The 26330-nt window shown below is 42.4% G+C and overlaps 1 protein-coding gene across 6 annotated transcripts in view; it reads right to left on the reverse strand.

The window, feature by feature from the left end:
* Positions 1–5855: 5855 nt before the first annotated feature.
* TNRC6B (trinucleotide repeat containing adaptor 6B) overlaps positions 5856–26330 on the reverse strand; it is a 248718-nt gene continuing 228243 nt past the window's right edge. For all 6 annotated transcript variants that reach the window (XM_040490760.1, XM_040490759.1, XM_040490757.1 and 3 more), the window contains 8 exons: positions 18259–18396; positions 15969–16145; positions 14243–14389; positions 13898–13993; positions 10944–11168; positions 10412–10482; positions 7651–7790; positions 5856–6656 (listed from right to left, as the gene is read on the reverse strand). In XM_040490760.1, the coding sequence (XP_040346694.1) occupies positions 6269–6656; positions 7651–7790; positions 10412–10482; positions 10944–11168; positions 13898–13993; positions 14243–14389; positions 15969–16145; positions 18259–18396 (1382 nt within the window). In that variant the 3' untranslated portion in view covers positions 5856–6268. The remainder of the gene's footprint in view (positions 6657–7650; positions 7791–10411; positions 10483–10943; positions 11169–13897; positions 13994–14242; positions 14390–15968; positions 16146–18258; positions 18397–26330) is intronic.

The following is a 26330-nucleotide window of genomic DNA, read 5'->3' on the forward strand; positions in this document are numbered from 1 at the left end:
AGGGTATGCACTAACTCTGGAAACACAGAGAACATTCTATGGGGTTTTTTTTTTTTAAACAGATTGTTGACGTTCTTGACAACATTATGTATATTTGCCTGCTTCTAGACTGTGTGGACACCCTGTAGTTGTAGATAAGAAAGCTAAGAGGGTGCGGTGTGCAGCAGAGGGTGAGGGCGCCCTATTTTCTGAAAGGGTGCTGAGGTCTACAGATTGACAACTCTCTGTAGACACAGAGGCTGGAATATTTTCATCTGCACCATTACATGCAGCCTTAGCTGTACACTCACAGAAAGGAAAACAATTCAAGAATACATTTCTTTTTGCAGCAACACTAAGCAGCATAGTTAATGCACAGACATGAATGAAGTGTGACAAAACTTGGCAAAAACACTGAAGAAAAAGTTTGATTTTGTTTTTTAACCAGCTAAACATGTGTCTCTATGCTTAGTAAAAGACCCTATAGATAGTTAAAAGAAAAAAACCCAAATCCCAAACAATAACCTACAAAGTGTTATATATTGAATCTGAACTCTGAGGATGGGGGAGAAGGGGACCTTTCTTACATAAAGACTCAATTGTTCCCTAATCTTAGAGACGGCTGTTAGAGCCAAGTCTGCTGAAAACATCTTATTTACACTGCAGAGGAAAACAGGCTTGGCTTAAGCGTTTTTCTCAACACAGAGACATCTTCATTTTGTTTAAGAGTCAAGATGGCAAAATATAAAAAAGTAAAATTAAAAAGTACACAGCATCTGAGGTCGATATGGAATCTGGCTGTTAACCCTACAAAAACTGCCCCCCCGACAAGTGGCAAAAATTCGAGTGAATCTTTGCAACAAGTCAGTAGCCCGTGAAATGTTAGTTTCTGCTAGATATATTAATAAAAGTTCTTCCAAATTCTTAGGCAGGGATTTCTTTTCCTCTCTTTTTTCTTCTTCTTATTTATTTTTTTTGCATATCTTAGATCCCACGTTCAACCCACAGGAACTTGGAAGAACCGACTGCTCATTTATGCTACATTCATATCAGAAGAGGTGGCAAAGTTCTTAGAACAGGAGCCATCTGATTAGAAAATTAAGCTGCTATAAATAAAACTGATCGAATGGCAATCAATGGATAATTATTTACTGGGGGATACTGATGAAAGATTTTGCTTTGGAACCTTGACATGCCATCACTGCTAAGTTAACTTCTGTGCATGTTGTAAATGCAAAAAATCAAGGGCTAGGTACGGAGGAACCAGAGATGCCACATGGGCCATCCATTTCTTCACAGTGTCTCGGAGATCTGAACTTTGTGGGTTTTTTTTTTTTTTTGTATTTTTTTTTTTTTTTTTTTAAACACCTAAAATTAGGTCATGGCACTGGATTTAAATTGCCAGTAGAGGTCTCCAGTCTGATGGAAGACATCTCTTCCCCACGAGTGCTTATTTTTTTATTTTTTAAATTTTTTTGGCGACTCATGTGGTAGACAGAAACCAAGTTTGTGATGTTTGAAAGATGGACACCTCCAGCCACTAGTAATCAAGTGTTTAAAAAATAAAGGAAACTAGTAAAAATTGGAAAGCTCAAATTTACATGATCGAAATGTTTACAAAATAAATCTACATAATGAGAGGTGACCAGCAAACCTCTGTACACATGCCAGAATGGGGTGGAAGAGAAGCCGCTCCCACCGAATTTTCTAAGTGTATGGAAGCCACTTAACCTCTCAGCAGACATGGCTCTTGCCAAAGAATATCACGGAAAGAAAAGAGTTTTTCTCTTCCATTATATTCTCACTATATCCTTTTCTTAGGTCACTGCCAACCAATAAAGCAAAGCTTCCATCAAGTTGACCAAAAAAAAAAAAAAAAAAGGGGGGGGGGCAGAGTTGGGGGAAAGAGAGGAGACAAGGGAGGACAGGAGCAGAAAAACAGGAACCCCTTTCTACTGGCCCAACACAGACAGACTTTCCAAATCACCGTATGTGGTTGTCACAATGACACACGTGGAGACGTCAGTACCCAGTGACGAGGGCGATAACACAAGGAAGGATCTTGGCATTCCACATTACTGAGACATGAAAGCATATTTCACTTCCTTGATTTCTGTTTATTTTCAATTTAGCCCACTGCCTGTGGGGCCTGTCCAGAACCACTCCGATTTCCTTAATGGGCAAGTGTCTTAATGTCTTCGGAGTGACTGGACCACATGCACATACACACGCGTTCCCCCTGCTTAGGATGTCTGGGTGTATGTACGAAGGCACTAAAGCGGCTTTAGAGAAATTGCAGGCAGCAACCCCACCCACTCCCTTTACCTGTCAAGCTGGAGTTTCTTTCCCACTGGGAAGCTTAGATGTTTAAAAGCAGCTGTGGTCATGCTTGGGAATTCTGACCCCCGGCCCCAGGAGGGAATACAAAAGGAGAATTCAACGTCATGAAAAATCGAAAGGAAATACTCCACATCTCCAGCCGAGGGATGGGGATAATTAAGCAGCAGATCTTCAAAACAGCAATTAAAATGAGCACAACAGTAGCTGGGAGCTAAAAAAGTAAAATCACTTGTTCCTTATTAGATTCTTCTTTTCTCCTCCTCCCATAACAAACGGAGGTAAGACAGACATTCTTTGTTAATAGAACAGTCCATAGATATTTTCCTCTAGTAATGCCTATATTTAAAATTTGTTCCAAAAATTATTAACCTATATTTCCTAGCTCTTTACATAGATTCTCAGCAATCCAACCGTACTATTTTACAGATTAGAGTTTACTTTTTTTTTTTCCCCCTAAGTTGTTGTTTCTTTCTTTCTTTCTTTTGTCCTGGGGTTTGAGGGGCAGGGAGAAGGGTTCCCTTAAAAAAAAACAAAACAAAAACAATCATTAGGGGAGATGTCAGTTCAATCTTAAATGGAAAGGAACAGAGTGATGACGTTCCCATTTATAAAAACCAAACGCTCCCACTAAATGACACACAATTTCAAACGAATCCATGATAAAGCTCTTAGAAAGCTAATCCTTCTCCCGTGTTTTTAAAGATAACGAATTGACCTGTTGCTGCTAAATTGATCATTTTTAAAAAATATTTCTTTCTATGTGTTTTAAAATGTGTGATCCCCAGTATGATAATAATGTTTGGAGACTTTACATTTTTTTTTTTTTTAAGTAAAAATTGTTTCAACTTTTTGAAGTTTCAGGAACTTGTAAAAGTTTATGAACAGGAAAGAAACAGCCGTCTATCTAGGATAAGATACGGTTAAATAAACCATCTTCAAAAAACTGGCTTCCTACCCTAGAATTCCTGAGAATGCTTGCAAATTTTAAAGCAGGAAAATAAATGTTAAAAACAAAAACAAAAAACACTGTTAAATGCTCCCAGAGTTAGTCTTCATCTAAAATATATATTTATATGTATATATATATGCACTTTTTGGTCTTTTTTTTTTTTAAGTTTTTAATTTTTTCCCTTTAAGCTTAAGATGGAAGAACATTTGAGCTTCTCATGTTTATTTTTACATATTTCAAATCCCTCATTATATGTCTTGTAAACAAGAGGGGCTCTAGCACCCGGCTTTCACCGTAGTATCGTAAGGAACTCAACTAACCCATAGTGCAGGCCAAGGAACCAGCAGGCAGGAGGAGGGGTGGGGGCAGGACACGACAGGGAATCACGGCAGTGGACAGGGCTGTCACGGGCTCGTGGGAGCCTCGGGACACGCTCCTGGCCCAGGGCCACTAAGATTTTGCCTTCTGTAGATGGCTGAACACAGCTGCTCTCCACCTGGACGTCACCACACACCACAGGGTTTTGCTCCTCACACAGAGAGCAGGCAGAGGGGACCAGAAGGAGACATTTTTGTACATGGGCAGAGATGGAAGGGGCATGGTGGTGGTGATGAAAACCGGAGAGCAGGAAGAGGGCACAGTTAGTTTTCTACAAGACATTCAATGGGACTGAACCAACGCTGGAGACTCAAGTTTGACCACCTCCCCACAAAGGGTGCATAAAGACTTCCAAGAGCGAATGCTTACTTGAATTACACATGTCAATCTCTTTTGAGGCTAGGTTTATAATCAACAGGGTAAGCCAGAGGACTACAGAATTCCCACTCTTTGTCTCATAAAACCACTTGATGCAAATAATTCGTTTTTGCCTTTTCCTATACACACCCACCCACCCACCTACACACAGACACAAGCTAAAAGTCAAATACATTAGGCATTGTTGTATCCTTCACTGAAGATGCTAAAGAAAGAAAAACTCCCTTGTCCTCACTAGCAGCAAGTTATGGAGGACAGTAGAGGTCTGCTCCCACCAAGGGTTGGAATGGGCAGGTATTTGCTGGTACAGAATGTCGGCACTTTATGTTAAACAGTATAATGCAGACTGGGATGTCCACACAAGTGCTAGCACATTACCGGCATACGTTCCCCTCCCTCCCCACCACCCCCCGCCCCGCCAGCCATCTGCTTTGTATAAAGGGTTACCCCTTCAGGTCTGCTAGAACTCTTCACAAAAAGCAGTTTGATACATGTTGATTCCAACATAAGTACATACATGTTGGTGATAACTGTGGATTAAAAGTTGCCCCCTATTCGGCCCAGAGTACTACTACATTGATGCTTAAAAAAAAAAAAAAAAAAAAAAAAAGTCTTTAAATACCAAAATAAAAAAGCAACATTACAAGGAAAAAAAAAATAAAGAGGTCAAAACCAAAAAAAGGTGCAATACTTAAAAGTCTTTGCTAAGTTATACCTGCCTAAGCAAAACCACATACACAGGAAATACACAACACAGAGAAACAAAAGGAAACGCTTGAAGTACACACTGGTTTAAGAACATTCGTTAAGTAAACGTTTCTGTCAGTGATGGCCTGGTGCTGTAGCGCGCCGCGGCCTGGCACAGGTAACGCTCGGCGAGAGAGGAGCAGAGAGGGAGAAGCTGCAGCTGCTCACGAGTTACTTGTTTCGTTTTCACACAATGAAAAAGAGAACCAGTTCAGCATTACCTGACTTTCTGATGAATTCCTCATACCTGATTACAACAAGAAAGGGGGAACGTGGTTTTTCTGCTTTTGAGACACCACAGAAGTAAAAACTCTCTCATCGTCTGTTCCCGTTCAAACTAATGAAAAGAAAAGGCCTGCGTGAAACTTAACAGATATCCCGATGTGCCTGGTGGCCACTTACTTTAAAAAACAGAAATAAATAAAACACACGGTTGCTCCAAGAGGTACCTCCTGCTCTCCTACTTTTTTGGGACTTGGCAGTGCTCCGCTCTACTGCTAGGTCGAAAGAAAAGCAAGAGAAAACTCGCTCAGGCTAATTTGCAAATGTAAAGGAGCTCCCTGCTTTAATCATTAAAAAGCACTCGGTTCATCTTAATGCAGCCCAACGGAGTTGCTTTAAGTAAGCAGTGGCTCCCGGTGCTTGTGTGTTCTCATAGTTAAAAAAAATAAAAATTAAAAAAAAAAAAATAAAAAGCAGATGGCCGGCCAGCCAGCCTGCAGACTGTTAGCAACGCAGCGTTCGGAGAGATCGGGTGGGGCAGGGGGAGGAGGACACGGGCACACGCACACACAGAGACAGAGAGAAGGATGCACGCAAATGCACATGAACACACGTGCACACACATACCAGAACGAGCATGCCTGGGCAGTTACATGTGCCAGAACACACTGGTATTTATCAACCAGCCAATCACAAATTTTTTCCTTTTTTTTTTTTTTTTTTTTTTAGGTTTTTTGTGTTTTTGTTTTTAAAGTGAGGCTCCGTCAAGTCTTGCCCCCCCCCCCCCCACAAATGTTTTGAATTCCCCTCCCTCCCAAACGTGGTAGACCTAAGGACGGAAACACACCCAGTGCAAACAAAGTTAAAAAGCTATTTTTTTTCAGTATATATGTTTCTTAGCAACAACTTCCATATAACATGAAAAAAGTGAAAAACTAGAAACTAATTTTTTTAATTTTTTTGTGTTTAAATTTAAATGGTATGTGTACTTGCTTCACATTGTCTTTCTAGGTTGGCGTTCATGATTCAAGTATTTCAAGAGTGATATGTTCTCTTTTTGGATTCATATTCCAAACGAAAAAACTGAAGTTATAAGGGAGGCAACTATGTGCTCAGACAGTCTGTCAATGACCCACCTTTTTTTTTTCTCTCTCCGTTTTCTTTTTTCCTTTTAAAAATGTATTTATTGCAAGTTGAAAAAAAAAACGAAAAGGTCAAGTTAGTGCTGCTGCTGTTCCAAAAAAGGTCACGAGGTCAGAGTTGAAAGTTTTAAGTTCAGATTGAATCCGACCCTCCTCCCAGAAGGTCACCAGGTAGTAAGGGAGCAGGGCTGCCCATCCTATGGGGATCTTCCACAGTTGGGACTCCCCACAAGCTAGAAGAATAGTTTGGGGGCCCCCACAACGAAGCGCCAGCAAGATCGGCCCCGCTGCTGCCGCCAGCACTGCTGCTCCACTGCCCGAGCCCTGTGGACCCACCGAAAAGATTCAAAGCAGGTCCGACGGGATCTGACTGGGTCTGGCCGGTCTCCAGCGACTGCCAACCTGCGGCGGGTGCACTTGGGGTTGCTGCAGGTGTAGGGGGCTGAGCTTGTGCCAGAAAGCGGCTGACTTCATCATCGGTGGCAAACTCAGCCAGGATGGTAGTGTTTCCCAACACACACCTAGAAGAAAGGGGAGGGAAAGAGCTATGGATTTGAGGGAAATCCTAAAGCACCCGCACGGACTGAGGGTTTCGAGTCCCAGAGTCCTTGATGTTCAAAGTATGCTCCTTTGACCAGCAGCTTCCACATCCCCTGGAAGCTTTCTAAAATGCAGAATCACAGGCCCCACCCCACGCCTACGGGATCAAAACCTGCATTTTAACCAGGCCAGGTGATTGAGAAATACTGTACTAAAGCAGTAAGGGATCACTAAATCTCAAGACCTCCAAAGACTACTAGGGGGTACCACGTACCGCTATCCTTTTGGAATTTGTATGTTGAGAAAAATGTCATCTTTCTTTTCCCCATGGGCGGTAAAAGGTCACACTGCAAACATCAAGGTGACTCAACCTCACACATCTGGAAGTGCCACTGCTCTGCCTCTGGGCCGGGCTCACCGCCTGAGAGTCACCACTGCTTGCTCGTTCTGTCTGTAGCTTTCTGCCGGGGCCTGTAGCCCCGGAAGAGTCAGCTCTTCCCTGGCTACCAGTTTGACGGCAGCTGGGAGGGGGGACAGTCAAAGTGTGATCCAGTCCCACCTACGTAAGACAAAAACCTCTGCTACCCGCCAAGCCACGGCGTTTCAGCTTCACCAACAAAGAAGACAAAGTAAGCAACCAGATTCTATTACAAAAAGTGACGGCACCTACAATGTTTCACATTCTCCTGAACACTGGGGCTTTGTTTTATGCTATTAAAATTTACTCACTGCTTCATGACTTCATAAATTCTTTACTTTTGGAATTCTGATTACGGGCCTACACAGATATACAGGGCAATCCACGCCTGGGGAGGTAGAAAAGATCCATCCCCTCCGTACCAAGCAATTGCTTATGCCAGGATGCTGTTTTTGTGCATGTTCTCGTGGATCTTTGCTTTATTAAACAGGTGCCAGAATACTCACGTGTGCATCTTCGTGCGTGTTTGTCTCAGTGAGCGTAGGATGGGTACTCACATGTGCAGTGCAGTCTGGGCCTTGGCTGCCTCCTGTTTGGTGCTGTATCGGATCAGGGCAGTGCCCTGGGTTAGGTTCAGATGGAATGTCAGCAGTGGGCCATGCTGCATGCAGATGGTTCTCAACGTTGACCCATCAATCTAAGGAGTAATGATATTTATGAGTTAAAAACGAGGTAGGGTGTGAACAGAAGTCGAATGGCCTTTCTTGTATATGAGGAGGAGAAGGGCTTCTGGTTTGTAAATCATGATATCGGCACTAAGTCTTGGACAAAGGAAGGAAGGACTCAAAGCAGGAAAGAGTGCACTCAATAGAGGTCTTAAAGGCAAATTCAAAGTTAAGTTAATTCAAAGCACAGGCTGAGATCTAATGTGCCCATACTACAAAAAAAAAGTTTGCAAAAACACAGCTCAAGACAAATCCTATGATTCGACCTGTAGTCTGTTTTTAAGAGGTAAACACATGAATGTGTGTTGACTTGTGAGAGCCTTTAGAAAGCAGAAACAGGATGGCGTCCGAACAGGAACTTAAGACAAGTTCTCGACCTCATTAGTAACGTCGTATTTGAACTATTCTCCACTCCCCTGGTTAATAATCTCAGAGAACTAAAGGAGGACACAAGAAAAGCACTGTTAACCTCCTTGACGGTTTAGTGGTTTTTAAATTTTTTTTTAAATTTATTTATTTTGAGAGAGAGAGAGAGAGAGAGAGAGACAGAGAGTGGGAGAGGGGCAGAGAGGGAGAGAGGGAGAGAGAGAGAATCCCAAGCAGGCCCCATGCTGTTAGCACGGAGTCCAACGTGGGACTCGAACCCACACACCATGAGATCATGACCTGAGTTGGAGTCGGACACTTAACCGACTGAGTCACCCAGGCGTCCCCATACCCTGATGAGAATGCTGCTGGCTGACCTAGCTCACAGACAACACCGGTGTCCTTGGACTCCCACGCTGCCCATCTCAGGACGAGCCTTTGTGCCTGCTTCTCTGTGAACCCTGCCACCCTCAGCCTCATGTTGGCCAGACTCTCAAGATGTTCACCGTTTACAGACAGTTTCTCTCACTCCGGACTCGGATGAACAGATGCACTTATTCACTCTGGTGAATTTATTTGTATTGAGATCTTAACTAGGTTTAGACAGGTTGCTCAGTCCAACATTCAGTTCATTTCTTTGGAAGGGAAACAGATTACTATCAGAACAGCCTCAGAAACTGTGCTACCGGCGGTGGCAGTGGAAACATTGTGTGGTTTCACCATGGAAACCCTGCAGGATGGAAACCAGCAGCATCACCACAGTTCTTTACAGAAAATGGAGATCAACTCTACGAGCGTGTCCGTGTGGGCCACAAGTGACCTTTCAGGACAGATGCCCTCTAAACAGATTTTAGGTGATGAAAAGTACATTTATCCAGGTTCCAAAGATTTGCCCTTATAACCGTCTTCTAAGCTACCATTGGGATTAGTCTATTAGGTACTTGAGTTTTAAAATTCATCAGTTCTTTCTTATATGAGCACAGTTAACCCCTAGATTCACATTATGTATATACACACATGAACTTACTATTTTTCATAGCATAAAACAGAAGCGAACAGCAGGCTAGCTTGTCCAAGTTCCTTTCAACACAGCGTAGACTTTACGGCCTCTCTCGTCCTCACCATACACCCACCACACTGTGTGACAACTTTAGAATGTTGTCATGTTCTAATGAGGCATATACCGATTTGAGTATGGTCGTATAAAATCTTCATGCTTCAGTTGACTCGTAGCTAATAATCCAACTGGGGCTTTAAGCTGAGTAAGAGCCAACCCAGACTCTTCTTCATGTTAACTGTATTTCTGAAACTGCCTTTCTCAACATGTACCCTAAATACAAACCCTGGACTCACTCCCCACAAACAGGTTCCACAAACAGGTTCACTGGGCAGGTAAATTTAGGAGAAGCTGTATTTCTCCACAGAGGATAATACATGTTAGCATATTAAAGAGTCTAATAAGTCTCACAGTGAAGAAACCCGCTTAATTTTGTTTAATCAAGTACATGTTCCAAACATATTAGGCCAGAGACCTATTAATATCCCATGGGAACACTCTAGAAAATGCTAGCTAGCTTACTAAAGTGCGCATGAATCCAGTTATGAATTAAATGCCAGACAATTTGTTCTATGTGTCAAAGGAAGGGAGGCATAATTGACTCCTTTTAACAAGGTGCTGTAAAGGTTGTGCTGTCAAGTCCAAATGAAGGTCACAGGCTCAGTTTCAATGGGTTCACTTAATCTCATTTGCGTGTTCAACATAATACTGCCGCAAGTATGTCAGTTATCAAGTAAACAAGGTGACAGAGTGGCTTGGGGCAAATGAAACCCATCACTGTAAAAACAACCCAGAGGGCATGTTCTGAAGAGAGCAAATTAGTAATTCCATCTACAAAGAAGAGAGTAACAGATGGAAAATTGAAAGCACCCATGTGGCATTTAAGCTATGAAACTGACAGATTTCTTCTACTGCAGAGATGGATGGTTAATTATTTATGAAGCATAAAAATGTTTGATATTGAGCCCCAAGCCTTGTTGGGCCAACAATCCCCACTCAGGAGTAGGCTTCGAGCCTCGGGTGGGGAGGCCCACCCCTGCACGCTGGACCTCTGAGTAGCAAGCAGGAAATTAATGAGCTTTGTTATTATCTGGCAACATTTCACACCTGAGTTTCCCTTTCTTAACACAATCAAATCCCGTCTCGAAAATCACAAGGAAGCATGGTTACCTGTGGAGTGAGATTGTGAAGAACCAGCCAGTAACTGGGACGAACTGAACCACCATCACTCCAAGTAGAGGCTGTAAGTAACCAGAAGAAAAAATTAGGAAGAGCAGTAAAAAAAATTCAGAAATCCATGAGTGAGAAAACGTTTTCACATAGGCCCCGTGTGTCTTCTCCCCTTTTATAAACGGTCTTCTATTTTACACGTCCCTCTAACCGCATTCATCCTGTCCCTTAATGGTCAGTTTCTCTTCCCCTAGACCTTGTAACCCTGTGCACTCTCACACCTCATTTGTAAGGCCACATTTCCCTCCTAATGTTCTCACGCTGCTGTGTGTCGTTTTTACTTCATCTGTCCCTTGCGAGTTCTTGGCTACCTCTGCCCTAGACCGAACTGCAACTTTCCACTCCAGAGATACTCTTTCCTCTACCAGACAACTGTGATTTCCTCTCTCGTGAAGACTTCATGTCTTTTTTGGTGTTAACATAAGCCCCTTGTGTTTAAACAATGATGCTCCTTTAGGCGAGTCCTTGTCACCTGAGGCAAGCCGTGAGTCCTGTGTCCCCCAACCCCTGACCGATCGGGGTGCTGTGCTGCTCCAGGGAGATGATGGTTTGGGGTTGGTCAGACCAGGAGGTGGGCGGGGCAGCGGTGTAGTGTTTCTTGAGGAAATATGGTTTTTCCACATCTTGTTGGAGAGATGAGTGGGGTTGTGTCCTATGGGATCTGGGGACCATGTTGATTTGTAATCAGGGAACTTTGCTATAAAGAAGACAAAATTAAGGAAGGAGTAAGGTTAAATAGATCACTTTTGTGAATCTACATAAATTTTGTGTATACATATAAATAGTATTCTAAAAATAGTAAGTACACATCTTGAGACTAGCAATACAAAATAACACTAAATATAAAATTTTCAATGACTATTACTCTGAATCAACAACACATGAACTGAAGATTTAATGATAACTAATTCTCTACTACTTTCTTAGCCAAACAAGCCTGAAAGGGAAGATTCATTCAAGGGAAGTTTTCTTAAAACCATTAGTCTTACGTAAAGATATAGTGGAATGTGAACCTTAGCAAAACTATTCTATAAATACTCACTGGCTGAATGGGAAGTACATTAGAAACTTCTAATTTTCTTGATTGTGATTAAGCTATCAATATTCAGATTTTTTTTTAAAATTTTTTATTTTTAAGTAATGTCTACACCAAACATGATGCTTAAACTTACAACCCTGAGATCAAGAGTCACATGTTCTACTGTCTGAGCCAGCCAGGTGTCCCAATATTCAAACAGATTTTGAAAAAAAAAAAAAAAAAAAAATCAACAAATATTTGCTAAGGGCTTATTATATTTTATTTTTATTTTTTTATTTTTTTCAACTTTTTATTTATTTATTTTTGGGACAGAGAGAGACAGAGCATGAACGGGGGAGGGGGAGAGAGAGAGGGAGACACAGAATCGGAAACAGGCTCCAGGCTCCGAGCCATCAGCCCAGAGCCTGACGCGGGGCTTGAACTCACGGACCGCGAGATCGTGACCTGGCTGAAGTCGGACGCTTAACCGACTGCGCCACCCAGGCGCCCCAGGGCTTATTATATTTTAAATCAGTGCTGTGGGTAATATAAAGTTATTCTTAAGAACTTCAAATTCACATGAGAAGACAGAACAGGTGAATAACACAATTGGTAGCTGGAGGTATCATCACATATGTTCAATACACAGAGGAGAAAACACTGTTATGTCATCATCAAAGGCATGGCAAAGACAGGTCTGGAAGGATTTTACGAACGGATTGGGCTTGGAGTGCTTGGGTGGCTTAGTTGGTTAAATGTCCAGCTTTTGATTTCAGCTCAGGTCATGATCTCATGGTTTGTGGGACTGAGCCCTGTGACAGACTTTCTGCTGACAGCACGGATCCTGCTTGGGATTCTCTCTCTCCCTCCTTCTCTTACTCTCTGCCCCTTCCCTGCTTGTGCTCTCAATCTCACTCTAAAAAATAAACATTTAAAAACAAACAAACAAACAAAAAAATGGACGGGCTCAGAGAGACAGGAGAATATAGACGAATATCCCCTTTAAACTCTATCTGTACCAAATGTATTTTTCTTCAGTTTTGGCTGAACACCATTTCACAGGGCCAGAGAGGTACAGAAGGCCAGAAAGGCAGGGTGAAGGCTGATGAGGATGCTACCAGGAGTTCTTGCACTAGATTTGGTACATAGTATTTAAACCTGGGTCTCAGCCTGGGTGACAGCAAGTAGGATGGAGAATGGATAGGAGATATGGCTGCAGAATACACTCCCTGGGAGACACCCTCACCACTTGGGACTCAGGCAGCAAGTGAGAAAAATCAGGAGACTTTGTGACCCACTGATGCTGGAAGCGTCATTAAAACAAAGACAAAAACTTAGCTAAGGAGGAAAGACAATGTAGGGGAGGGGCAGAGATATACATTCAGTTTAGACAAGTCTGGGGTGACTCTTGGATCATCTCTCAGATGAACGTCCAACTGTAGACAAAAGATTTTTATCCGGTTCAACCGGAGATACGGGCAGTTACTGGAATAAAAGAGTTGAGTGAAAAAATCAGTTTTTACGTGTAAAGGAAAAAGTCCCCAAAAGAATAATGTAGGGTAGTGGTTAGAAACATGGATTTTTGAGTTGGCTCCTTTACATATGCACTCAGACCTGAGGCAAATTACATCAGCTCTTTGTTGTCGTCGACGTCGTTGTTATTGTTGTTTTGAGAGAGTGAGAGAGCATGTGCAAACAGGGTAAGGGGGCGAAGAGACAATCCCAAGCAGGCTCCACGTTGTCAGCACAGAGCCAGACACGGGGCTCGATCCCACAAACCGTGAGATCATGAACTGAGAGGAAACCAAGAGTCGGATGCTTTATTATATCCATTAAGATACAAAAATTAGATGGTTTTACTATATCCATTAAGTTTTCATTCCCTATCGTCTTAGAAAAAAAAAAATATATAAGGAACTCAACAAATGTTGGTAGAATTAATTAAGGGCCTCTTTTTTATTTTGCCTTTGGCCATCTGCCTGTAGCCTTTGTCTATAAGTGGAAGGAATTTTTTTTTTTTTTAAGGAAAGCAAACTAGAACTGGTTGCCTTAGGAACAACTTGGTAAACGTCCCTGGTTCTCCTCATGGCCCATGAATCCTTTGGCAAACTGGTTAAAGAAAAACGCTTGTGGCACAAAGATCTGACCCCTCTCCTCTCAATGCTCACAAGCTCCTTGCAATGATGTCACCATCTGCCTTGTCCTAAAGCTACATGTCTCATCCTGTCTCTGTGTGACCGGAAGCTCCTTGAGAACATGGCCAGTACAAGAGGTGTGCTTCCATTTATGCTGCCCTTGCTATTCAACTTCCATTGTATTCCGTAAGAAATAAATGCCCATTTCTTTTATAAAAGGGAACCTTGTGGAAAAGTGCAAGCCAAAGGGAAACGAACAGGTCATACTTGTACCTGAAGTGCTATGAACGTTGGTAAAGGAGTTGTCAGAGGCACTGTAGGGCCAGGCACCAGGTGAAGGCAGCGAGGTGTTGAGGGAAGAATTAGACCCTTTTGGGGACACAGGAGGAACAAGATGGAAATCTTGAGACAGATGTCAGTATAACCAGTGCAACCTTAGGTATTTTATTTACCCTTCCATGGAAGATTAAAATATATCTTAAACAAACAAACTGAAAAGCTACATATTTTTATGTTTTTTGGTTAAATTATAGATTAGCAGGTGCCAATGAAGCCACAGATTGACAAATATGAAATGCCGGGTTTTGAATGAACACCGAGGATACCTCGCTCATTTACCTGTGGTGTTATCCCGCAGAAGTTGGTGGTCAGTATCTACAATGGGAGATGTGGCTGTACCCCCCAGCACACTTCCTGGGGTGACATAGGGGTCAGATTCAGGGTCAATGTTTTGGATACCTTTCCATGGCACTCCTGGTTGGAATTCTGAAACAAGGAGAACCAATATTAGAGGTAGGAGGATGTTCAAAAAAAATGTTAAAATCAAGTTAGTTTTTGATACAAGAAATAGATCTGTGAAAGAATACTGAATCTATTTTATTGCAAACATTTATCGTAAAATTAAAAATCACACTGTCAACCCCAACATATACTGTGCTAGCAGCACTTCTGTGTTACCAAGCTTGTCGACCTTCTCGGTGTCTTTGGGGCTGTGAGCCAGAGCTCATTAGTGCCTAGCCTGGTCACTTCTCTTCCTACTTCCAGGGCAGTTCGGCCCGAGAGCAGTGAAACCGGGAGTAAGTAACCTGGTGCTGATGAGAACTGTCCAGGTATCTAGGACACAAACCGGGAGAAAATCTGCGTTGGAAGTAAGTGACTTCTCCCATTTATCTCACCGGAAATTGGCTCAGATGAACAAACGAAAATACACTATAAATGACCATGACCTCGTGGAACATCCAGGGAGAAAGAGCAGGAATAATTTGGCTTATAGTGAGAAAGCCCAGAATATGTATAAGTGTTTATAATTATTTTTATTAATATTTTTAATGTTTATTTATTTTTGAGAGAGAGAGAGAGAGAGAGAGAGAGAGAGAGAAAGAGACTGACTGACCAAGCATGAGCAGGGGAGGGGAAAGAAAGAGGGAGACACAGAATCCAAAGCAGGCTCCAGGTTCTGAGCTGTCAGCACAGAGCCCGATGTGGGGCTCGAACCCACAAACTGCAAGATCATGACCTGAGCCGAAGTCGGACGCTTAACTGACTGAGCCACCCAGGCGCTCCTATAATTTTTTTTTATTGGTTAATTTAAATCATATTTAAAGTTGTTGGATGGGATTAACAAACTTTTGTTTTCCCAATCATGACGGAGAGCACTATATAGAATATACAAACAATATGCATTATATGAGCCTTCTTTGGTGGAATGGAACTGCACATATTCATACCACAAATATTCCAGTACAGAAAGAGATTTAGATAGACATATACCAATTTTTAATTTTTGATTTACCAAATTAAAATTTTTTCTACAATGAAAACAGATTACTTAAATTAAGATAAAAACAGAGGGGAAAAAGTAACAAAATAGTCTCATTGTATCACTGCTGCATATCTGGAACCTAACTGATGATAAATACTTGCTTAATGAATAAACGGGTCAATTAAATGGACATTTCAGAAGAACCCATGTTATGAGGCATCCTGTGCATGGATGAATCCCAAGTCTAGCTCCAGCATCACCTTCTTTGATCCCAGATTCCACTCCTCTGACTTCTTTCAGCTTATCTATATCTGTACAATATTTAGCACAGTTACTTGCGTTACAGGTGACCAGTGTCCACACCTTATCTTCCTGACTGAACTCTATGGAGCAGAGACCTCATCTAATGTGAATTTACTATCTTCCCACAACATAGCACATACCTTCCTTTTATCAGACAATAATTACTGAATGAAAAAATAAAGTAAGTGCCTGAGTAACTGGCAAAAGCAATCTGTTCAGAGCCTGAAATTAAGAATTGAAGACAAACGATACACAGAAAAAACATTTCCTGGACAATACCTGGAGGCCAACTGGCATTGCTGGATTTACTTCCGATTTTATTTGTTGGTGGAGATTTGGCAGGTAACCAGCTATCACCAGCAGGACCCGTATGGCCACCCAGTGTGTCACTCGGGATGATATCAAACTGGTTGTATGGTGACCCTCCTCGAGTCTTACCAGGGGCCACTATAGCGCCTGAGGAGAGAGAGGAAATTGATTCACACCCAGCAAAAACAGTATTCTGACTATGCAGTTAAAAAAAAGTTCTGCAACAAGAGGTTGCCCTGGAGAGCCAGTATATAATCCATAAGTAGGATGGCTAGGAACAGTTCATTTCACCTTTCTGAGCTTCTCGGGTTCTCATTAAAGCACACTTATTCTTCAATTTTCCTTTCAGTTTTAAAATTCCATGGGCTTAAGAAATTAACGAAACTCTGACCACCTACAAATCATACCATTATCCCCAGTTTCTATACTGATGACTCAAGAATCAGAAATAGGAAAAACACTACACAAGCTGCAGTGCATAAGAAGCGTTTTCACTACACTTGTCCTGACACCATTCACCCAAGTTCTTTGGAGCTGGTCAGACCTAGGTTAGCTAGAAGAAGCCGTGTAAATGGAGGGAGTTCACTGGAGAGAAAAGCGTATGCGCTTGCTTTGAATTCCAAAGCAATGAGATGGAACACCCGCCCAGGGTCTCTGCCAGCACAAGGTCAGCAGGGGACTCTGCAGCTCGGACACCCACGGCCCCACACACTAAGAACAGCCGATCCTTTGTAGCTGCTTTCTTGAGAGCATTTCAGCAGTTCTGTCTGTGCCCTTTTTATGCATCTTATATGCTATGAGGCAGGAAAAAAACCTTAAAAGCTTCAAATTCCCTTAACCTAACAAAAAATGAGCTTCACTTTAAATAAAATTCTTGGCCACCCTATTTATTTCTCAAATGCATTTCACATGCTGCACCATGTCACTTGATCTACCCTTAGGATGCTGTTTATAAACAGATACAATTATTTCCAGGATGATGTATTAACGTATTTGTATAAATATTGACTAAAATAATCTGCTTGGTTTGGCCTGGCAGGAGTATTATCAAAACCACCTTCCAAGCTCAGCAAAGAAGTCATTTGCTTTTCTGGAGCCACTGACAGAAATCTGACTCAAGGGCACATTACAGTGAATAGTAGAAAATGAAGAGCTCGATTACCTTGGGGATTGCTAAGGAAATGGGGAAAACATTATCTATAAGCTCTGAAAAGGCAGGTGGATATTTTAGCTTCAAGATATCCTCTCACATGGCACTTGTATTTATTATCATGCACCTATCATGTCTTTGGGGACAAAGGCACCTGATGAATCATCAGCCTAAGGAAGCAGGGTAAGTCCCCAAAGCTGCAGATGCTGGGTTTGAATTATTCAGTCTAGAGACAGATTTTATAGTTTCAATAAATCATTCTTGGTTTCATGGCATGAAATCAAATGATAATGCTTAGAGATAGCAGGGAAGAGCTCCATGGGGCCACTTTACCACCTCTGAGGCAGACACATTAAATAGTGGTTTACAAAGGAACCCTGAAAGTTTTCAGACTGATGGGGCTGAGGCTTGCCAGGGAATAGCAGCAAGACCAGCCCAAACCTGTTAATACTTGCCTCTCAAGGCTACAGGTGAGTCCAGGTGAATTACTGTCAAATGAAATAAACACTGAATGAAACAAAGGCCGAAGGAAGGTTCTAAGACCTTTTATTTGTTTTACAGGGAAATGGAGAAGTGTTTACAGAGAACGATGGAGATGAAAGGGCCCACAATTCACAACCAAAGCCCATGATGCCCTTAGCTGCTGCCTTGCGGACGCCGTAATTCACAGAGAACAAGAGAGTTTTGGGGAAAGTTCAAATTTCATGTACTCTTCTACTGGTCATCTTTTGGAGATTAAAGGTTCAAATAATCAACATGATATGTATTTGCTGTGATTTCTTAAACCTCAAAAAAATGGGTTCTGTTCTCTCAGCCAATATATTAGGGTTTTATCCTAATGGGTACTCAAGTTCACTGCTACTACTCTTAATCCCGTTACAGGTGGGAAATTTTGCATCCCTTAATTACAACTAGCATTTTAAGTTTTTCATAATTTGAAATACACGCAGCCCCAATCTTCCTCTCATAGGTGATCACAGGATTTGGGGGAAAAAAAAATCAAGAGACAAAAAGCTAGAGATTTCAGCTTTAAAATAATTTGTAAGGATATATTACAAGGCCTGCTAAGGGCTGAACACTTCCAACTCATAAAGCTTTGCTCACTCTTACCATTTTTGTGCATATTGGCTTCCTGTGTGGCTACAGAGGGCAGTCCCTCCATCATGGAGGTCCACTGTTTAAAGCGAGACTCTGTTCCAGCCTCCTTCCCACCAACCATGCCATAGTCCATGCCGCCAGAGCTGAAGCCTAAAACAGAGAATCACATTTTACATCTTTCTATAAATTTCTAGCGTCAGTAATCAAAAGATCTGAGGTAGAACCCATGAATAGCTTCCTTTGTCATTTAAAGACTAATTCACAAGAAGTTTCTTCACTGAGAAACAGATTTTGGGGTATCTGGGTGGCTCAGTCGGTTGAGCATCCAACTTGTCTCAGGTCATGATCGCACAGTTTGTAGCTTCAAGCCCCACATCAGGCTTTGCACGGATAGCACGGAACCTGCTTGGATTCTGCGTCTTCCCATCTCTCTCTGCCCTTCCCCCACTCTCTCTCTCTCTCTCATTAAAAAAAAGAAAAAGATTTTGATTCAAAATGTTCGTCATGGCTCTTGCTTACCAAAACAAAAACAAAAACAATAACTCTTTGTTAAGGTATGAAAATGTATATGAATGCCATCTAATTAAGGCCATCTCAGTGCACCTGTGTCTTTACTCATTTAGCTAACACTTGCACCAGGCAGATTCGTCAACTCAAACAGCAATCTCCACACAACAAACTAATATGGTATAACAATAGTCACGAGGTGTGGTGAGGCTGTCTGGGGGAGGAAAGGCTTTGCAGGAGGGACATTTGATTTAGGGCCTATGGCAGGTATAGAAGCCAAGGATACTAAGTACAAAGCTTTGATCGAACACAATCAGGTGACATCAGGGAATGATGAGGAGTTCGGTGTCACTCGGATGCTCAGTAGAGGAAGTGAGCAGGGTGGCAGGAGATGGGAGAAAAACGAGGAGTTGTATTGTGTAGGGTCTTTATGTATTAGGCCAAGGATTTGGGGACTTTTTTCTCCAAGACATAAAGAAGAAATATTTCTCCAAGAAATAAAGAAGGTTTTTAACAAGTGAGAGAAAGAGATAACTAAGTTTGTATTTTAGAAAAAGAACTGGCTGTGTAAGAATGGCGTACATGGAGGCCAAGGCAGAATCTAAGAGATCAATTTGAAAGAAATCTTTATGCAGTGACGAAGCCTCCACAGCTCAAACTGGCAGTGACAGGTTCAGAGTTTGCTTTGCCACGAAAGCCTCCGGTGTCAGGCTTCTGGTGGGAGTGTGGGTGGGTAACGTCTTCCCGCTGCACAGGGCTGGACAGCTGAGGTCCAGCATGAGAGGGTTGCTGATGGGGTCTCACGGGTCCCACCATCCACTGTGGGTCAGAACGTATTTCACATGAAAATAAAATAACACTGAAATAAACGAAACAGAGGAGGGGAAGAATGATGGGTAACCATAGTAAAAATGAGGATGGACCATAGGAGTGTGGAGAGCCACCCTGTGTAAAATGCTCGGGTGACCGCAGGAGTCAAAAGCTCATCTACTCTTAGTCAAGAAGATGTGTCATTCTGGCCAGGCCAGACTCCGTGCTATACCCACTTGACTCTGCAACCGCCTGATGGTGCCTCAATGGCTCTGAAGTTCCACTCATCCAAACCCCATGAGGGCCCTGGTCACGTTTTCCCCCTATGCTTCTCTGAGTTGTCAGAGACAGTTTTAAAAAGGCAGAGTGAATCAAGCTCAAATAATTCCGAGCACCTTGTCCTATGTACAAAGCGTTGCTATTAATATAAAGAACACTGTTCATTCCCATTGCTTGTAAGCGACTTTACTAGTCCGTGTGATTACGTGGAGGGTGCGGGCAGGGAGCAGAAGTTCCGGAGGAAGCTGGAAATATTCCAAATTAAATGTTTTTTTAAAAGAAGAGTGTATGGTATTTTCTTTTTTTCCTGCGTAGCTGGGATGAAACGAGACTGGAGGAACAAGGGTTTTTTTCTGACAGAAGCTTCAATGGCCTAAGTGGGCCGTTCCTTGGGCAAGTAACACTCTACCTTCGACAGAGGAAACCAGCCCAGGGTGCTTGGATTCCAGGCTAAGCAAAAGCTTGGTTCTAATCATGGAGGAAGAGCTTTTGAGAGTAACCCAGGATTCTGGTGAAGAACAGAAAGAAGGACATGAGGATTAATAAGAAGATAAAGAACTATTCCTTCCGTATTACTTTTCTTTCTTTTTTCTTTTTTAAAAATTTTAACGTTTATTTATTTTTGAGACAGAGAGAGACAGAGCATGAACACGGGAGGGGCAGAGAGAGAGGGAGACACAGAATCCGAAACAGGCTCCAGGCTCTGAGCGGTCAGCACAGAGCCCGACGCGGGGCTTGAACTCATGGACTGTGAGATCATGACCTGAGCTGAAGTCGGATGCTTAACCGACCGAGCCACCCAGGCGCCCCTCCGTATTACTTTTCTTTAAAGTTGCTCTGAAATTTCTTTAGAGCTCACAGTGAATAACGTTAATTTCAACTGCTTAGAGTTCCTTTGTGACGCACAAAGTGTAGAAAATTAGTAGGAGTTCTCCACCTTAGGAAGAGGGGATAGTTTGAGCAGTTCCATCCGAACCTCAAGTAAAGTGGGCATCTTCCTCATTAGAACCTTGGGGATCAAACACCACGAAAACATGGCAGCATGACAACTGAATCACAAAGTTTGGTAAGCAAACACACAGAGGGGTGTGAAGAGAACAGGAGCTAAAACTGCCTTGAGTGAGAAGTTCATTCTCCAACCCCAAAACCAGGAGAGGAAGAGTCAACGTAAGGTTGTACGTAATTCTGTGTCTGCCTTCCATGTCCTGTAGTAACTGGCATGACTTGTAACCTCTAAGCTATTTGTTTTTTTAAATTTTTAAAAAATGTTTATTTATTTTTGAGAGAGAGAGAGAGAGAGAGAGAGGGAGAGAGGGAGAGAGAGAGAGAGAACGAGCACGAGCGGGGGAGGAGCAGAGAGAGAGGGAGACACAGAATCCGAAGCAGGTTCCAGGCTCCGAGCTGTCAGCACAGAGCCTGACGCGGGGCTCGAACTCACACACTGCGAGATCATGACCTGAGCCGAAGTCGGAAGCTCGACCGACTGAGCCACCCAGGCACCCCCCTAAGCTATTTGTAAGCCCAGACTTTTTGTACTTGCTGTTTCATCAAAACCAAACCTCCTCAGTCCACCAAGTTGCCTCCCTGTAATTCTCCAGCTCACCAACAGAGCCCGAACTCAAATCAAACAGTCTTTTAATTCAGTTCCACGCACGCTTACAGAAAGCCTCATTTGTGCCAGGCTTTGGTAGGAGCAAAGGCATTAACAGAAGTAAGACATGCCCCTTGCTCTCCCAAGGGACTCATCTCCCTAGTACATCATCCCTTTCGCCTATCTTATCATTCCTACAAATCCAACCCTTGGCCTACCTTATCTGTCTTTGCCAGAATTGCTTTCTTTGCCACATACTCTAATTCCTGGTCTATATTCATCATTACCACATGGCTCAGTGTCACCTTGAGGAAATTCTCTCAAGGTAACTTGTCCTTACCCAATCACGCCTTCATGCTCTTTGTCTGTATTAGTTCGTTTCTGCTACTTCTTTTATTATAGATTAGAAAACAAACTAGTGCTTTTATAATAATTAAAATAAAAATAAACTATAAAAGAATGTACCCAGAGTTGTCCATTTAACACATTCTCTTTTTAAATGTTTATTTATTTTTGAGAGAGAGAGAGAGAGAGAGAGAGAGTGAGAGTGAGAGAGCACGTGAGCAGGGGAATGGCAGAGAAAGAGGGAGACAAAGGATCCATAGCATGCTCTTTACTGTTAGTGAGGAGCCCGAGGCAGGGCTCGAACTCATGAACTTGAGATCATGACCTGAGCCAAAACCAGACGCTTAACCGACTGAGCCACCCAGGTACTCCGAGATTTTTTTATTTGTAAGTGATCCCTACACCCAACATAGAGCTTGAATGTGTAACTCTGAGATGATGATCTACCGACTGAGCCAGCCAGGCACCCCCAAATTTTGATAAATTTTAAACATGAAAAGTTAAATTTTATTGGAAGTACATTTTCTAATAAGACAAGGGACTTTATTTCTCAATTGGTTCAGATACCTATGAATGAGTAGGTATGAGACTGCATTCATGCTCTTCCTATCTAAAACATTCCTACAGACGAAAAGCACCAAAAAATCTTATGTAAGTAATTAGATGAGAAAGAAGGAGTCTTGTTACATCACTTACTTCTTTGAATTCCTGTGGAGGGGATATTCCCTTCCCTCAGCTCAATACATGGATGCTACAACAACTTTAGATAAGTCATTATCCCCAGACAATTTGGTTAAGTATGTTTTCAATTCTGCTAAAAGCAGAGAATTAGAAACCATCTATTTAAAAAAAAAACCAATTAGTTAAGGGTCAGTGAAGCAGTTATTAAAGTCATTCAACTTTTTAATTTTGGGAAAATATACCAAAAGTGGCTTTATTAGGACTAAGAGACTTTTATTCTTTTTTTTTTTAAATGTGTTTATTTTTGAGAGAAAGAGTGCAAGTTATCGAGGGGCAGAGAGAGAGGGAGAGAGAGAAAGAGAATCCCATGAGGGGCAGAGAGAGAGGGGGGCACTATCATCGCGGAGCCTAATGTGGGGCTTGAACTCCTGAAAGGTGAGATCATGCCCTGAGCCGGTGTCAGATGCTTAACTGACTGAGCCATCGAGGTACCCCGCTTTTAATTATTCTTCCTGCTTTTTAGCCTGCAGGTGTGTTTTTTAGTTTAATACTCGGCAGTATTGAGCTGCAAATTGAACTAGGCAAATTGAAATATTACTCATTTCATTACATCTTTGTTACCTAATTTTCGAAAAAAATTTTAACCTCTCTGTATGCTTTAAATATATTTTCATCAAAATCTTAGTTATAAATTTAGTTTATTCAAGCCAGGCATTCAAGGTGGATTTACTTTCAGTCCCAAAATGTATTTTTCAATTAAAATAAAATGTCATGGGGCGCCTGGGTGGCGCAGTCGGTTAAGCGTCCGACTTCAGCCAGGTCACGATCTCACGGTCCGTGAGTTCGAGCCCCGTGTCGGGCTCTGGGCTGATGGCTCAGAGCCTGGAGCCTGTTTCCGATTCTGTGTCTCCCTCTCTCTCTGCCCCTCCCCCGTTCATGCTCTGTCTCTCTCTGTCCCAAAAATAAATAAACGTTGGAAAAAAAAATAAAATAAAAAAAAATGTCATAATATGAATTTAGGAACTTTTTTTAAGGTTTGTTTATTTATTCTGACAGAGTGAGAACATGTGTGTGAATGGGGGAAGGGTAGAGAGAATGGGAGAGAGAGAGAGAGAAAATCCCAAGCACTTGGGGCTTGGCCCCACAAACCATGAGATCATGACCTGAGCCAAAATCAAGATCTGGATGCTCAACTGAACCACCCAGGTGCCCCTGAATTAAGGAAATTTTTAACTGTGGAAAAAACTGCAAAATGCATCTTAGAAGGCAGATTGTAACTGGCCAGATCATAGTTAACATGATAAAGACCTAATAAAAATTATCCCTTGTTAAATAAGTTATCAAATGTAATAAACTAGTAAGTCAATGTTTTTTTTCTCCTTTGAACGACAGAGAGAGATAGAACACAAGCAGAGGAGGGGCAGAGAGAGAGGGAGACACGGAATCCGAAGCAGGTTCTAGGCTCCGAGCTGTCAGCACGGAGCCTGACACGGGGCTCGAACCCACGAACCGTGAGATATGACCTGAGTTGAAGTTGGACACTTAACCGACTGAGCCAGGCGTCCCTCTCCTTACTTTAGATTCTAATGCATAGTTACATTTATAAGTTACTTTAAAACAGGAGTATGATAAAAAACATGACATTTCTTCAGTAAGTGTATGTACGTGTATACTGAACTCTGGTCCTTCAGTCATCAGGAAGTTATGCCTCCAGTACAATAATCACAAATAACACCATTAAGCTAATAAGACATCATGATATTTTCTATATATTTAAAGAAATGAGAAGATATGCTGCTAAAAACTAAAAGATTCTCAGCTAACATATAATGTTACTACCCCCACCCCCAATAATTTTACTTCTTAATAAAAGACAGAAAATATTAAAGATGTTGTAAGAACTGTCACTGGAACATCGTGATGTTAGGTTTTTAACAACTGACTGATTAATGAATACCCAGGCTAAAGGCAAGCACGTAAAAGGTTTATTCACAGGTTTTACCTGATAAATGGTGAAAAACATGTATTTAAGAGAGTCAGTGTCATTAACCTATGTTGCTCAAGCTGTTCAAAGGTACTTTTCTTTCCAGTTAAGACATGCTGTAGGGAACAAGTACCGAGAAGAGCCATGCACATTTACACGCGTGAAAAAGCTGTCTGGGGCTTCCAGATGTTCACTTTGCTTTGTACCACTGGGCTCTACTTTGAGAACCACGTACTCTTTGACAAAAGGGGATGGAAGAAACAAAGTTGCCCTGCCTTATTATCATATACAGTGTCTAAATTCACAACTAGACGCACACCAAAACACCCAGGTTCTTATGTCAAGCTTTCACTTTAACAGAAAACAAGATGAAGAAGGTGAAGACTGGGAGCGCCTGGGTGGCGCAGTCGGTTAAGCGTCCGACTTCAGCCAGGTCACGATCTCGCGGTCCGGGAGTTCGAGCCCCGCGTCAGGCTCTGGGCTGATGGCTCGGAGCCTGGAGCCTGTTTCTGATTCTGTGTCTCCCTCTCTCTCTGCCCCTCCCCCGTTCATGCTCTGTCTCTCTCTGTCCCAAAAATAAATAAAAAAAAAAAAGTTGAAAAAATTAAAAAAAAAAAAAAAAAAAGGTGAAGACTGGAAACACAGAGTTAATGACACCTTCATTAGTCATTATAGGAGGCTTTCCCCTTGCTTGGCACCCTGGATTTCTACATCCCAGATGGGCATGACTTAGTAAGATAGGAGATGGTGTAGAGTTCTGTCTTCTCTCATGTCAAGTGACGGTACAGGCGTTAGTCATGTATGTATGTATGGTTTTTTTTTTTTATTTTTAAAAATGTTTATTTGTTTATTTATTTATTTTTTATATTTTTATTTATTTTTGAGACAGAGAGACAGAGCATGAGCAGGGGAGGGGCAGAGAGAGAGGGAGACAGAGAATCTGAAGCAGGCTCCAGGCTCCGAACTGTCAGCACAGAGCCCGACACGGGGCTCGAACCCACGGACCGTGAGATCATGACCTGAGCTGAAGTCGGACGCTTAACCGACTGAGCCACCCAGGTGCCCCATGGTTATTTATTTTTGAGAGAGAGAGAGAGAATGGAGGAGGGGCAGACCAGAAGGAGACACAGAATCTGAAGCAGAGCCCAGGCTCTGACAGAGCTGCCAACACAGAGCCCAATGTGGGGCTCAAACTCACGAGCAGTGAGATCATGACCTGAGCCAAAGTCAGAAGCTTAACCCACTGAGTCACCTAGGCGCCCCAAGAAAGATTATTTGAATTTAAGTCATAAAAAAATGAATTTATATCATTTTATTATTATTATTTTTAAAAAATGTTTATTTATTTTGAGAGAGAGAGGGTGAAGGACAGAGAGGGAGAGGGAGAGGGAGAGGGAAAAATCATCCCAGGCAGGCTCCACGCTGACAGCACAGAGCCCAGCATGGAGCTTGATCACACAAACCGAGAGATCATGACCTGGTGGAAGCTGGAAATTAATTCCGTTAAAACTATCCAAGACCAAGGAGCGCCCGGGTGGCTCAGTTGGTTGAACAGCTGACTCTTGATTTGGGCTCAGGTCATGATCTCATGGTTCATGGCTTTGAGTCCCACGTTAGGCTCTGAGCTGACGGCATGGAGCACGCTTGGGATTCTCCCTCTCCCGCTCTCCATCTGCCCCTCCCCTGCTCACGTGTGCATGTGTGTTCGCTCTCAAAATAAATAAACACTTAAAACCCCAAACCACACAACTGGAATCCAGGATCAAGATATCCTTTAAGTCTTTGCTATTCTCTGAATGAGGACACCCCAGCAGGAAGTGAGCCCCCACCTCAGTGGGCATGTCACAGAGGTAGAGCAGAGAGCAGGGCCATGTGTCAGGGTCTCTT

The sequence above is a fragment of the Herpailurus yagouaroundi genome, unplaced genomic scaffold (assembly GCF_014898765.1).
Source record: "Herpailurus yagouaroundi ecotype Mexico unplaced genomic scaffold, PumYag 182, whole genome shotgun sequence".
NCBI lineage: Eukaryota > Metazoa > Chordata > Mammalia > Carnivora > Felidae > Herpailurus > Herpailurus yagouaroundi.